General features: G+C 38.4%; 1 protein-coding gene across 1 annotated transcript in view; it reads right to left on the reverse strand.

The window, feature by feature from the left end:
* UAP1L1 (UDP-N-acetylglucosamine pyrophosphorylase 1 like 1) overlaps nucleotides 1–8,992 on the reverse strand; it is a 29,079-nt gene extending 20,087 nt beyond the window's left edge. The window contains exon 1 of the mRNA XM_051976921.1: nucleotides 8,428–8,992. Within this exon, the coding sequence (XP_051832881.1) occupies nucleotides 8,428–8,716 (289 nt within the window). The 5' untranslated portion in view covers nucleotides 8,717–8,992. The remainder of the gene's footprint in view (nucleotides 1–8,427) is intronic.
* Between the last annotated feature and the right edge of the window lie 4,407 nt (nucleotides 8,993–13,399).

Raw genomic sequence — 13,399 nt, forward strand, 5'->3', positions numbered from 1 at the left:
TTGTATCAATTGGATGATGCAGTCAAGAAATAGTGCCTAGTCCTGTAATCCTAAAAACTTGAGTTCAAAACATTTTTACATTCAAAGGTTCTCATAAAGGTCTCATTTCCAAAACATAAAGAGAATTGCCTCAAATTTATAAGAAATCAAGCCATTCTCCAATTGATAAATGGTCAAAGGATATGAACAGACAATTTTCAGATGAAACTATTTCTAGTCATACAAAAAGGTGCTCCAAATCATTATTGATCAGAGAAATGCAAATTAAGACAACTGTGAGATACTGCTACACACCTCTCAGATTGGCTAAGATGACAGGAAAAGATAATAACAAATGTTGGAGGGGATGTGGGAAAACTGGAACACTGATACATTGTTGGTGGAACTATGAACAAATTTGGAGAGCAATTTGGAACTATGCTCAAAAAGTTATCAAACTGTGCATACCCTTTGATCCAGCAGTGTTACTACTGGGCTTATACCCCAAAGAGATCTCAAAGAAGGGAAAGGAACCCACGTATGCAAAAAGGTTTGTGGCAACCCTTTTTGTAATGGCTAGAATCTAGAAACTGAATGGATGCCCATCAATTGGAGAATGGCTGAATAAATTGTGGCATATGAATGTTATGGAATATTATTGTTCTATAAGAAACAACGTAGGATGATTTCAGAAAGGCCTGGCGAGATCTACATGAGCTGATAAGTGAAATGAGCAGGATCATTATACACAGCAACAACAAGACTATATGATGATCAATTCTAATGGACATGGCTCTCTTCAACAATGAAATTTTGAACTTGAAATTTTTTTGTTTTCCTTCTCAGGTTTTTTCTTTCTTTCTAGATACAATTTTTCTTGTACAGAAAGATAACTATATAAATATGTATACATATATTGGATTTAACATATTTAACATCTATGGGACTACCTGCCATCTAGGGAGAGGGTGGGAGGAAGAGGAGAAAAGCTGGAACAAATTTTGCAAGGGTCAATGCTGAAAAATTACCCATGCATATGTTTTGTAAATGAAGCTATAATTTTTTTTTAAAAGAGTTTAAATCCAGCCTTCTACATTTACTAGCTATGTGACTCCCAGCAAGTCATTTAACCTCTCTGCCTCAGTTTCCTCAAAAGTACAAGGAGACAAATAATATCATCAACCTCACAGGGTTGCTGTGAGGAGTAAATGAGATAATATTTATAAAGCACTTAGCAAAGTGCCAGACATATAGCAGTCACTACATAAATGTTCATTCTCCCTTCTCTTCCCCAAAAAAATCCCAGGGACCTCTTGCTATCAGAAGGTACAAATAAGTCAATACTGTATTCAGTACTATTTGGAGGCAAGAAATGGAGAAGTACCATTGGTACATTGGGTAATGTTAATCAGTGAGTGGATATTTTAGGGGTCTGTTTATCTCTAATCCAAAGCATTCATTATTTTTTATAACTTCAATAAAATTCTATTAGTATTTGACTCCCTTTGTATATTTTCAAAAAAATCTTGCTTTTTTGTCTTTTTGAGAGCCTCCTTGAAATCTAGTGATGTTACTTTTAAACAGATTTTTAAATACCTTTAGTTTTTCCATCTGCTGCATTTCTTGCTCTATTTCTTTCCCTTCACAAAAAGCCATCCCTTAAAATAAAGATTTGTGTGTGTGTGTGTGTGTGTGTGTGTGTATTCCCTCTGAGGCAATTGGGGTTAAGTGACTTGCCCAGAGTCACACAGCTAGGAAATGTTAGTGTCTAAGGCCAGATTTGAACTCAGGTCATCCTGACTTTAGGGATGGTATTCTATCCACTGCACCACCTAGCTGCCCCTTTATCATTTAGCTGCCCTTGTATATACGTATTTTTAAAGAGAAATTAGCAAAACCAATCAACAGACCAGAAAAATCAAGCCAACAGGAGTCAATTTAATGTCTACACTATGTGCTAAACTGTGGGAAGCATTAGGGTTATACAGAAATGCAAAATCCAGTTACTGCCCCCCTCCAGGAATTCAGTTTAATAGAGAAAACAACATGCATTATGTACAAACAAAATAGATACAGGATAAACTGGAAGCAATCTCAGAGTCTTAGCATTTAGGGGGATTTGGAAAATCTTCTAGAAGCTCGGTCTTTAGCTGAATTGAAAGCAATCAGAACCCTTTCTGGTACGGGTGAAGAGGAAAAGAATTCCAAGAATAGGAGAGAGTCTGTGAAGATCATGGAGTATGTGGAAAGGAATAAGATATAAAAATATTGGCAAGGGAGGAAGGCTTCAGGGTATGAAGGACTTTAAAAATCCAACAGAGTATTTTATATTTGATCATGGAGGTGCTAGGAAGACACCAATGTTTGTTGAATTGGGGTGGAGGCGGGATGACCTGGTCAAACCTGCAGTTTTGGAAGAAAAAATTCAATTATGTCCAAAATGAAACACCTTTTCCAACAAAACCTCCCCTTTAAACACTTCACTGTTAATGTTGAGGGCACCACCATCCTCCCAGACACTGAGGCTTAATAGCCTACATCTTACTCTCACTCTTAGTTCTAATATACAATGTTTCCAAACTCTATGAATGTATCTTTATAACATCTCCTCTCCTCTGACATTGTCACCAGTTTGGAGCAAGCCCCCATCATTCCAAGCCTCTCCATGCAATACCCTGATGCCACAGTTAAGACAATTAAGAGATCATTAGTAAATTTAGAGCAATTTTAGTTGAATAAGGTTCGAAGTCAGACTGCAAAGAGTTAAGGAAGTAAAGGTACCAATATTAGACATCCTTCTCAGGAAGTTTAGTCATGAAAGGGAGGAGATAAAGGATCATACCTTAGATAGTAGGACAACCCCTTCTGAAAAGGAGGGTCAAGATGTATCTTCTCATATCTCTTCTTTGGGGTCAACTTTGTTCTTTAGAATTTTGCAACATTCAGTTTTCATTGTTATATAATTGTTGCTTCTTAAATTTACATTGTCATAATCATTGTGTATATTGTTTTCTTGAAGCTCCACTTACTTTCCTTTGTATCACTTAATATACCTTTTTCTGTGCTTCCTCATACACATTTTGCTCATCACTTCTTACAGCAATATTTCATTGTAAAATTATGTTATAATCATGTACCATAGTTTGTTTACCCTTGCCCCAATTGATGGGCACTGGTCTTGAGTTCAGTTCTTTGACATCACAAGTGCTGCAAAAATATTTTTAGAACCTATACAATCTTTCATTTTGTCAATGAATTCATTGGGGTATATGCTTAGCAGAAGAATTTCAAGGTCAAAGCTAACTGCTTTCTAATTTGTTGTATACAATATCCTGTTGATTCACTACTCCAGCAACAATGCATTCATAGGACACTGTTTCCCCAGCCCTTCTATTCAAAGGACTATTCAAGTCCTTTGAACATCCTTACCAATATTCTGAGTGGAAAGTAAAACATTAGGATTGTTTTAATTCATATTTCTCTTCTTGTTAGTGGTTCATAATTTTCAATACTTTTGAAAACTTTATATCTTTGGATTCCTTATCTTATTTATATCTTTATGTGTTTAATTTCTTTCTCTTTTCTTATTACTAGTGCTACCATTTCTGGAATTATATCAAATAACAGCAGACAGCAAACATTATTTAAGTAAAAGCTCCATGAGCTCTTGCTGATCTATTTATTCACACTGAGACTGATTCAGCCCTACTCCTCTTCCTAATCTTATTTTTTTTAAGAGATGTTTAATATGTACTTTTTCCAGAAAGAAGACTTCCTTTCTTATACAGAGATTTCCTTCATGAAAAAGGTTTTCAATTGTATGTAATCAAACTTATCTATTTTATCTTTTCTAAATCGTTTGTCCCTCTAAGAATTCACCCCTACCACATAGTTGTGAAAGGTTGTTATCTGCTTCTTTTCTAATCTTTATGAGATATTTAATATTTAGATCATGTATCCATTTTGAAATTGTTATATAGTAGATGTAAGATATTGATTTAATCCTAATTTCTATCAAACTGGTTTCTAATTATTTCAGAAGTTCTTAGCAAATAGTGAATTCTTTCTCAGATAATTCATGTTTTTGTTATTAAACCTTAGGGTATTAGTTTCATTCTTTTTGATGCTTCTGCTTCATTCACCTATTTTTCTATCATTTTAGCCAACACCAAAGTTGACAATGAGATTTAAAAGTGCTACTCCCCTACAATTATTCTCTTTTCTTCACTATTCTAGATATTCTACATCTTTTGTTCTTCCAAATGAATTCTGTTATTGCTGTGTTTAACGTCAGTAAAGTATCCCTGGCAATTTGATTGGTATATCACTAAATTTGTAAATTAACTTTGGTAGTATAATTTTTATTATCTTTGCATAACATAACCATGAGTACTGAACATTCCTCCAATTATTTAAGTTGGGTTTATTATTTTAAGGAGTATTTTGTAATTAAATTCATAGAGCCACTGAATGTACTTTGGTAGATTGACTCCCAAATATTTAATACATTTTAAAGCTACACTTGAGGGTTTATTCTATAGCTTTCAACTTTGCTGATGTTATTTTCTCAATTGATTTCTTTGATAATTTCCTAGGTAAAGTTTTGGTTTTTAAAGAGTAGCACAGACATGATAATTGTGGAAATAAATATAAAAGAACAGCATATGTTTAACATATATTTGATTACTTGCCGTCTAGGGGAGGGGCTATGAGAGAAAAAAATAATTTGAAACACAAGATTTTACAAGGGTGAATGTTGAAAACTATCTATGCATGTGTTTTGAAAATAAAAAGCTTTTGCAAATTAAGACAACTCTGATATGCCACTACACACATGTCAGATTGGCTAAGATAATAGGAAAAAATAATGATAAATATTGGAGGGGATGTGGGAAAACTGGGAACACTGATACATTGTTGGTGGAGTTGTGAACGAATCCAACCATTCTGGAGAGCAATATGGAATTAAGCCCAAAAAGTTTATCAAACTGTGCATACCCTTTGATCCAGCAGTGCTACTACTAGGCTTATATCCCAAAGAGATTCTAAAGAAGGGAAAGGGATCTGTATGTGCCAAAATGTTTGTATTGGCTAGAAACTGGAAAATGAATGGATGCCCATCAATTGGAGAATGGTTGGGTAAAGTGTGGTATATGAATGTCATGGAATATTATTGTTCTGTAAGAAATGACCAGCAGGAGGAATACAGAGAGACTTCGAGAGACTTACATGAACTGATGCTAAATGAAATGAGCAGAACCAAGAGATCATTACATACTTCAACAACAATACTGTATGAAGGATGTATTCTGATGGAAGTGGATTTCTTTGACAAAGTGAAGATCTAACTCAGTTTCAATTGCTCAATGATGGACAGAAGCAGCTACACCCAAAAGAAAGAACACTAGGAAATGAATGTAAACTGTTTGCATTTTTGTTTTTCTTCCCACATTATTTTTACCTTCTGAATCCAATTCTTCCTGTGCAACAAGAGAACTGTTCGGTTCTGCACACATATATTGTGTCTAGGACATACTGTGACCTATTTAACATGTATAGGACTGCTTGCCATCTCGGGGAGGGGGTGGCGGGAGGGAGAGGAAAAATTGGAACAGAACTGAGTGCAAGGGATAATGTTGTAAAAAATTACCCAGGCACAGGTTCTGTCAATAAAAAGTTATAATTATTTTAAAAAAAAATTTTTTTAAATAAAAAGCTTTATTAAAAACAAAAGGGAGTAGCACATTATTTTCAGGCAACTACACCCAACTTCCATTAAGTTCCCTGAAAATGGCTGCTATGTGCTCTAGGGGCAATCCAGAGATGAGGAGTGTATTTTCAAGACTATATAGCTCCCACCATTCCCACCCTCCTCCCAGCAGGTGTTTCCTCAATCAGCCAGATTTAGTTAGTTTTACTATTTACTAAGGTAGTATCATAGTAACAGTTGGTACAAAATATCTCCCCAAAAGTCTATGGCACTCTCTCCCACAAATACATAGTCTAGGGGAAAATATGTTCATATTTAGAGACCATATTTAGCAAAGGGTTAATTCAACCTCTGGAAACCCTTTTGTTAGAGTCTTCAAAATGTTTCCTTACGATATGGTGTAGTTTTTCCTCCAAGTTCTTTGCAGATCCTTGAATCTTCATCTAGTCTGTGGTTTGCAGACACTAACTATAGCTATATAACTAGCATTTATGTCACAGTAAGTGCTTGTGCTTTATGAATATTACCTCATTTAATCCCATAACAATCCTGAGAAACAGGTGCTATTATTACTTACAGTTGAGGAAACGGAAGCAAGCAACAGTTAAGTGACTGGCCCAAGGTCACAACAGTATCTGATCCAGATTTGAACATCTGAATACAGATTTGAAAGTCTTGAAACTTTTGAGACAAACCTAAACATAAGTTTGTTATTATTCAGTCATTTCTGTTTTGGACTCCATTTGGGGTTGTTTTTACAAAAGACAGCAGAATGTTTGCCATTTCCCACTGTAGCTCATTGTACAGACGAGGAAACTGAGGCAAACAGAGTTAAATGACTTGTTCAATGTCAAATAGCTTTTAAGTATCTGAGGGCAGATTTGAACTTCAGAAGTACTCTATTCATTGAGTCACCTAGCTGGCCCAAACCACATGTACCTACCATGTACCAGGCACTAAGAACTTTAGAAATTGGATCTCATTAGATCCCTACAACAATACTGACCCAGTTGATTCAGGTATGCTGCTAAGATGGTGATGATTCGAAGTCCACTAGCTATCTGAAATTCATAAAATCTTTTCTGGTAAAGGGAGCATAGAGACACAAACCAAAAAGCAATCACCTGCTGCTTCCTCAATGATCAATTCCTTCTTGGGAGTTTAAGGGGAATGTCTTTTTTTCTATCCCCTAAGGTTCCTGGTTTTATCGAAGACCTATTGGTTGCCTCCAAATCTGAAGGCTCTTCCTGGGCAATGTCACTTCAGTATTATTTATTTAGCCTACAATCTATGAGACTGATTGATCTCACTTCAGTATGGTAGCAAGACATGCTATTTTGTCACTTACTTTAATGAAATGGGGGTGCCTTGATTATTTTATTCAGTGTTTACCCTTACAAAATAGGTCATCATATTAGTAACTAGTTTTCTTTTTGCTTATTTTTAAATCTTTAATTTCCTTCTCTTCTCTTATTGCTAGGGCTACCATTTCTAGAACTGTATCCAATAATAGCAGGCAGCAAACATTTTTAAAGTAAAAGCTCCATCCACTTTTTGCTGATCTACTCAACCACATTGAGACTGGCTTTCAGCCCTCCCCCTCCATCCTTTCCTAATCTTATCCCAAAGCACAGGAACTGACTTTAACTATTAAAGTTTTTTTTTTAATTAAAGCTTTTTATTTTCAAAACATATACATAGATAATTTTTCAACACTGACCCTGGCAAAATCTTGAACCATTAAAGTTTTAAATAAAGATCCATCATATAATGTCATAACTGAAGAGATATTAGAGAAAACGTATCAGTCAAACATTTATTAAGGGGTTTGTTCATTACAAGAGCCTTGTCCATTACAGCAGCTGCCTCACGTCTTTGAGATCCAATTTTCAAAATCCTATTCCAGGTCCCTAGGTATGGCAACCTAAGCTGCTCCTCCCCATCCTCCCGGACAGGGAGGCGTTCCCACAGATTGGAAAGAATTCATCACTTGGAGGCTCAGATAAAGAGCAGTGGCAGCAAGGTGGCAACTCCCACAGCCCAAGGGTGCTTCTCCTTCCTAGCATTTCAAAAGATTATAAAGTTAAGAGTTAAGGCTGAAAGGGCCTTTCCAGGTCATCTGGTCCAAATCCTTACATTTGAAGAAACTGAGGTGAAAATGATGAAGTACTTAAGTCACAAGAGTGATAAGAGGGTGGAGATGAGAATGGATCTTGAGTTTTCTGAATCCAAGCGCTCTCTCGGTCCCCAGGCCCACACTGGCCCAGGTTGGGCTGCTGCCTTAATTAAAGGCAGTGCTGGATCAAGGATGGACAGAAGCAGCTACACCCAAAGAAAGAACATTGGGAAATGAATATAAACTGTTTGCATTTTTGTTTTTCTTCCTGGCTTATTTATACCTTCTGAATCCAATTCTCCCCGTGCAACAAGAGAACTGTTCGGTTCTGTACACATATATTGCATCTAGGATATACTGTAACCTATTCAACATGTAAAAGGACTGCTTGCTATCTGGGGGAGGGGGTGGAGGGAGGGAGAGGGAAAATCGGAACAGAAGTGAGTTCAAGGGATAATGTAAAAAATTACCCTGGCATGGGTTCTGTCAATAAAAAGTTATTAAAAAAAAAAAAAAAGGCAGTGCTGGCTCCTATGGCCTTCATCACAACTCTTTAATTCCACTCCTTCCCTTTCACGCCCTCTGCCTCCGGTCAGACTCCAAACTTGCACCCTGATCTTACCTTCCTCCTCCCAGCGCTGCAGGGTCTGCGGGTCGCTCTTGCGCACGCTGCCCAAGAACTCGGGCTGTACCGGCTGCATCCTGGAATCCAGGTGCTCCAGAGGACCCTGCTCCCGGGCGCAGGCCGCGGCCGCCTGCTGACAGTGCTCTCTCAGCTCGTCGGGGTCCAGCAGGGCCAGCTCGGTGAGCAGGGACGCCCTCCCGGCCGGCTCCAGCTCATCCCAGAAGCGCAGGAGATGGGACTGGCCGGCCCGCTCCAGCCTGGCTCGGATCTCCTCCTCTGACACCATACCTGCGTTCCAGACAGCAGCAGCAGAAGCCAGAACCCGTGGAAAGTCCTGAGAGGTCGCGACTGCTGCTCTCCCGCCTCAAGCTTGCACAGAGCACTCGTGACCTCTCCAGGAACTGAGCTAATGTCACGCGCTCCCAGAGCCAGGAGATCTATAGGCTCCCAACTCCAGAAAAAATTCTCCCCTTACCTGTGGGTTGGGCCTCCTACCCCTAGGACTGGGTCAGCTGAAGGGTCTTCCTCTCTGCCCCCTCCCACTCCTGAAAAGTTTCTGGCGCGCATGCTCAGTACCACTCTCGGAGAGGCGTGCTACGCCTCTGCTGGGCTTCCTAGTGAAAGTATCCCTGGACTTTATAATAGTCAGTCGGCTAACAGGCGAACTAGGTGGCCGAGGGTTAAATTCTAAAACACAAGGTCCAGCTCCTTCCTTCCCTGTGAGGGACATTCTGCTGCTCTGTCTCGTACTTTCTCCAGAGCTTCTGCTCAGGGAGGAAGGTTCAGTTTTTTCTCACCCCTTCGTTGGTCCAGGACTTAAGAAACTTGAGAATAGGCCACTGGGGTAGGGCTGGATGTGGAGGGAAAGGGGACACACGTCTCATCTCTTAATTTCTCAGTCTGTAAAAAGCCTTGGGCTTAGTTATTTGTTCCGAGCCTCCCCATTGACTTCCAAGAAAGTAATTATAATTCTCCCCCATTTTGTGTGAGACAGGGAACTCAAGAACTTGACCAGACTGAGCACCAGGGCACTGTTTCTGTGAATGGAGGGTACTCATTCATAAATGGGGCAAACAGGTTACTAAGGCCAGCTTGGGGGAAGGGGAAAAATAATCAAAATAGATTTGAAGATACCTGACAGTTCCACAACCCAGGGCATAGAAAACATTCCCTTGCTTTCCAGTTCTAGTGACCCAACTCATGTTGGTTGTAAGCAGTTAAGATTTGGGGCACTGAAGAGAGGGACTCCTAGAGCCCCAAGGAGTATAGCGAAAAGAAGACTTTGATCTTCCTTTCTCGCCTTCCACTTTCCAATCTTCCTTCCACCAAACCTCCCTTACTCTTTGATTGACCTCCTTGTTATTCTTAAAGTTAAGACTTCCTATCTCTGGATATTTTCATTGGCTGTCGGGATATTCCCCTTGACTCCTGCCAATGCCTGCAATGCTTTCCCTTTTCATCATCACTCTGGCTTCCTAAAAATCTTATCAAAATCCCACCTTCTAAAGGAACTTTTTCCTAATCCCTTTTAATTCTAATACCTCTGTTGATTGTTTCCTATCTATTTAACATATAGGTTATTTCTTTGTAGTTATTTGCATGTCTCTCTCCCATTAGATTGAGATCTATTGGAGAGCATTTACCTTTCTTTATAGCACTTATAGAACTTGGAATATTTGTTGTTTAGTCATTCAGTGGGCAGACTCTTTGTGCCTCTGAATGGGATTTTCTTGGCAAAGATTATGGAATGGTCTGTCAATATCTTCTCCAGACCTAGCACATGGGAGGTATTTAATAAATATATATTGACTGATCAGTTGATCTATGATCTATCTGCACAGGAGTACCTTGAGCTAAAGGGAACATTGCAGTATTTCTTTCCAGCACTTTTCCCTGACATGAGAAAGAAAAGTCAGGACATAGTGACCTGGAACGAGGAAGAAGAAAGCAGATAGAGTAGCAAAGACTGAATAGACGACTGGGGGGGAGAAGGGGAGAATAGTGAGGGGGAAAGAGAAAGCAGTTGGATTGTCTGCCTATTTTGGTTTAAATCTGTTCAAAAGAAATGCCCCTCTCATTCCATAAGCATGAAATAATCATAGTACCCCAAGGCTTTTGAAAGTTACATTCCATTCCAGCACTCTACCTAATTATTAATGACCAGAGAGAAGCTTAGAGCAGAGATTATAGTACATAATAACATATATAAACTTCATAAATGTTTATGGACTATTGATATAATCAACGATATGTAGCAAAGTCAAGTTTCTGTGTTATTGATGAGGGAGATACTCCAAGAGAAGCTCCCAGGAAATGGAATTTATTTGAAGGACAATAAATAAAATGGTTAAAACCTGAGATGGAGGAGAATACATTTGATATGTCTTTTTAAATGTGTACATTTCTTCAATAATATTCTGAAGTTTCCAAGGGCAGGACCAAGTCAGTTATTTCTTATTCTGTATGTACCTTTGTAGTCTCTAAATTGGTTGACTTTTGGAACTGTAGCCAAGGACCCTTAGTCTGACTCTTTCCCACACACCTGAAGTTCCCCAAGGGGCCACCTGATGCTTAGGGAGTGACTTCCCTCCCTTGCCACCCCCAAGATTCAGCTGTAGAAAAGAGCCTTGTTCTCCTTAGGCAAATGCTTTATGGTAACACAAGGCTCTCTTGTCCCAGTCTGGGACAGCTCTCAGCTGTGGCTTCCTCAGCTACAAAAATGTTTCCACTCATTTCAATGTCTGATGTCATCCCTGGATTCCCTTGGACAAACCCCTGCTTTATTCCCAAACAGATTTGCAGCACAGTCATTGTTTGTCTGGCTAGATACCCCTCAGAGTGTTCTGATTGAGAAGTGTGCTTCTAATATGACAAGGGTTGTGCTATCTCATGTATGCTCTTCCCCTATTTCTGGGCTCTGTACCTGGTTGTTTCTTGGAGAATCAAGAGAGAATGGGCTGTAGAAGGCTACTAGGTAGAAACTGAGAGGTTGGCTTTCACATTATCTGCTCTCTGGACCCCATCCAGCTGGCTCTATCTAGGCAAGACTAGTGTTTAAAAAGTTCAGAGAGCAAACATTCATAACAGGTATTAGGGGCAAAGGTCAGCAACACCCTCTCTATAAATAAAAATGAATAAAGATCACACATGATATAACTACCTGAGATAATACTCAGCTTCAAAAATCTAGAATCAATTTTTTGGGGAATAAAACAGAGGCCACTATAAAAACCTAATCAAAGTGTATTTGGAGAATAAGTTGTATACTTGTAAGTTATCCTTCATTATATGTACATGAACTCAAAAGATTCCTTACACTTTTAATAAGGTCTCTTTTTTACTTTAAATGGTAAATTGTGAGCATATGTTATGACAAAGAAACTAGAAAAGAGGGAGACTAGAGAAAATTAATGTGGAAAAGCTATCTTCCCAAGGTTATAGAATGGAGGTGTATTCCTCCATATACCTTGATCTTGCTAATGACAGTGAAAGTTAACAGCACTGACTTCTAATAAGTCTTCTATTTGAAGACACCCTAACAGTATTGTCACAGGTGAGCACAAGAGATGAAAGTCTGTGGATGAGTCTTGGCAGTACATCCCACAGTCAGGCAAAACACCTCAGCATTCTTTTTGTCCATAACAGATGGCTTCTTCTCTTATGGATTGTTAGATATTGTCACCTCCCTTGGATTGGCACTAACTCCTCCATCTGGGTATATTTATTCTTCATTCATTTATTAAACATCTACTCTGTGCAAGACACCATGTTAAAACACTGTCCAGTGCTGAATATGATTTCTATCATATCTATGGATATAGATCTTTGGATCTATAGGATCCAAAAACAGCCCCAGAGTGCAAGATCTATGTCATAGCTTCATTGCCTTTACACAGTGCCTTTCACACAATACATGCTCATTGAATGAATGAATCAAACTAACCAAATGCCTGAGCTGGAAAGAACCTTAGAAATTATTTAGTTTGATCCTCACATTAGATAGAGGGGGGTAAAACAGTGGGATGTAGGTAGTGCTACTTAATGAAATGCATTGAGCTTTGGACCAGAAATTCTATCATTAATTTGCTGTGTGATAAATTACTTACCCAACTATATAGCAAGGTAAAGATTGAACTCAAATGATACCAAGCCGATGACTTTGTGCAGCTCTGTCTCACAGAAGTCCAATTCACTGGTATATAGGATATTACCTTTTGATATCTTTGGTTCCCTTTGAAAATGAAGGAAGAACAACAGCAATAGCAAGAACAATACTAGCACTGATATAATATGTTTCTATGACTAGAAATCAAAAAATCTAGATTTGAGTAACTTTGCAAGTGCCTAGCAGTAACTTGAAGAAGTCATAGGATCTTACTTTGCCTGAAGATTCATCTAATCCAGTATCTTCTTTTTACAGCTAAGAAAAATGATGAGCAGAAAAGTTATGATCTCAGTAAAATCTCTTCATTTCTCCCTGGATCAGTTTTTTCTTCTATTAAAAGTGAATGAAATAAGACAAGAAAAGGAGGTGATAGAAGGGAAGGTAGACTGGGGGAGGTGGTGATCAGAAACAAAAATAAATGAATAATAATTCCATTCTTCATCAGAGAATGATTCTGAAGAGAATATAAGAATATATAAGACAATATATATTTTTAATGATAGTGGAGTTGGAGCACCTTCTCAAAGATCATCATATAATCTTGCTGTCACTGTGTACAGTGTTCTCCCAATGCTATTCACTTCACTTAGCATCAGTTCATGTAAGTCTCTCCAGGCCTCTCTGAAATCATCCTGCTGATCGTTTCTTATAGAACAATAATATTCCATAACATTCATATATACCATTCCTAATTCAGCCATTTTCCAACTTCAGCTTCCAGTTCCTTGCCACAACAAAAAGGATCGCTACAGTTTTACCCACATAGGTCCTTTTGCCTTTTTTTGAGATCCCTTCGGGCTATAG

The sequence above is a fragment of the Antechinus flavipes genome, chromosome 2, assembly GCF_016432865.1.
Source record: "Antechinus flavipes isolate AdamAnt ecotype Samford, QLD, Australia chromosome 2, AdamAnt_v2, whole genome shotgun sequence".
Classification (NCBI taxonomy): Eukaryota; Metazoa; Chordata; class Mammalia; order Dasyuromorphia; family Dasyuridae; genus Antechinus; species Antechinus flavipes.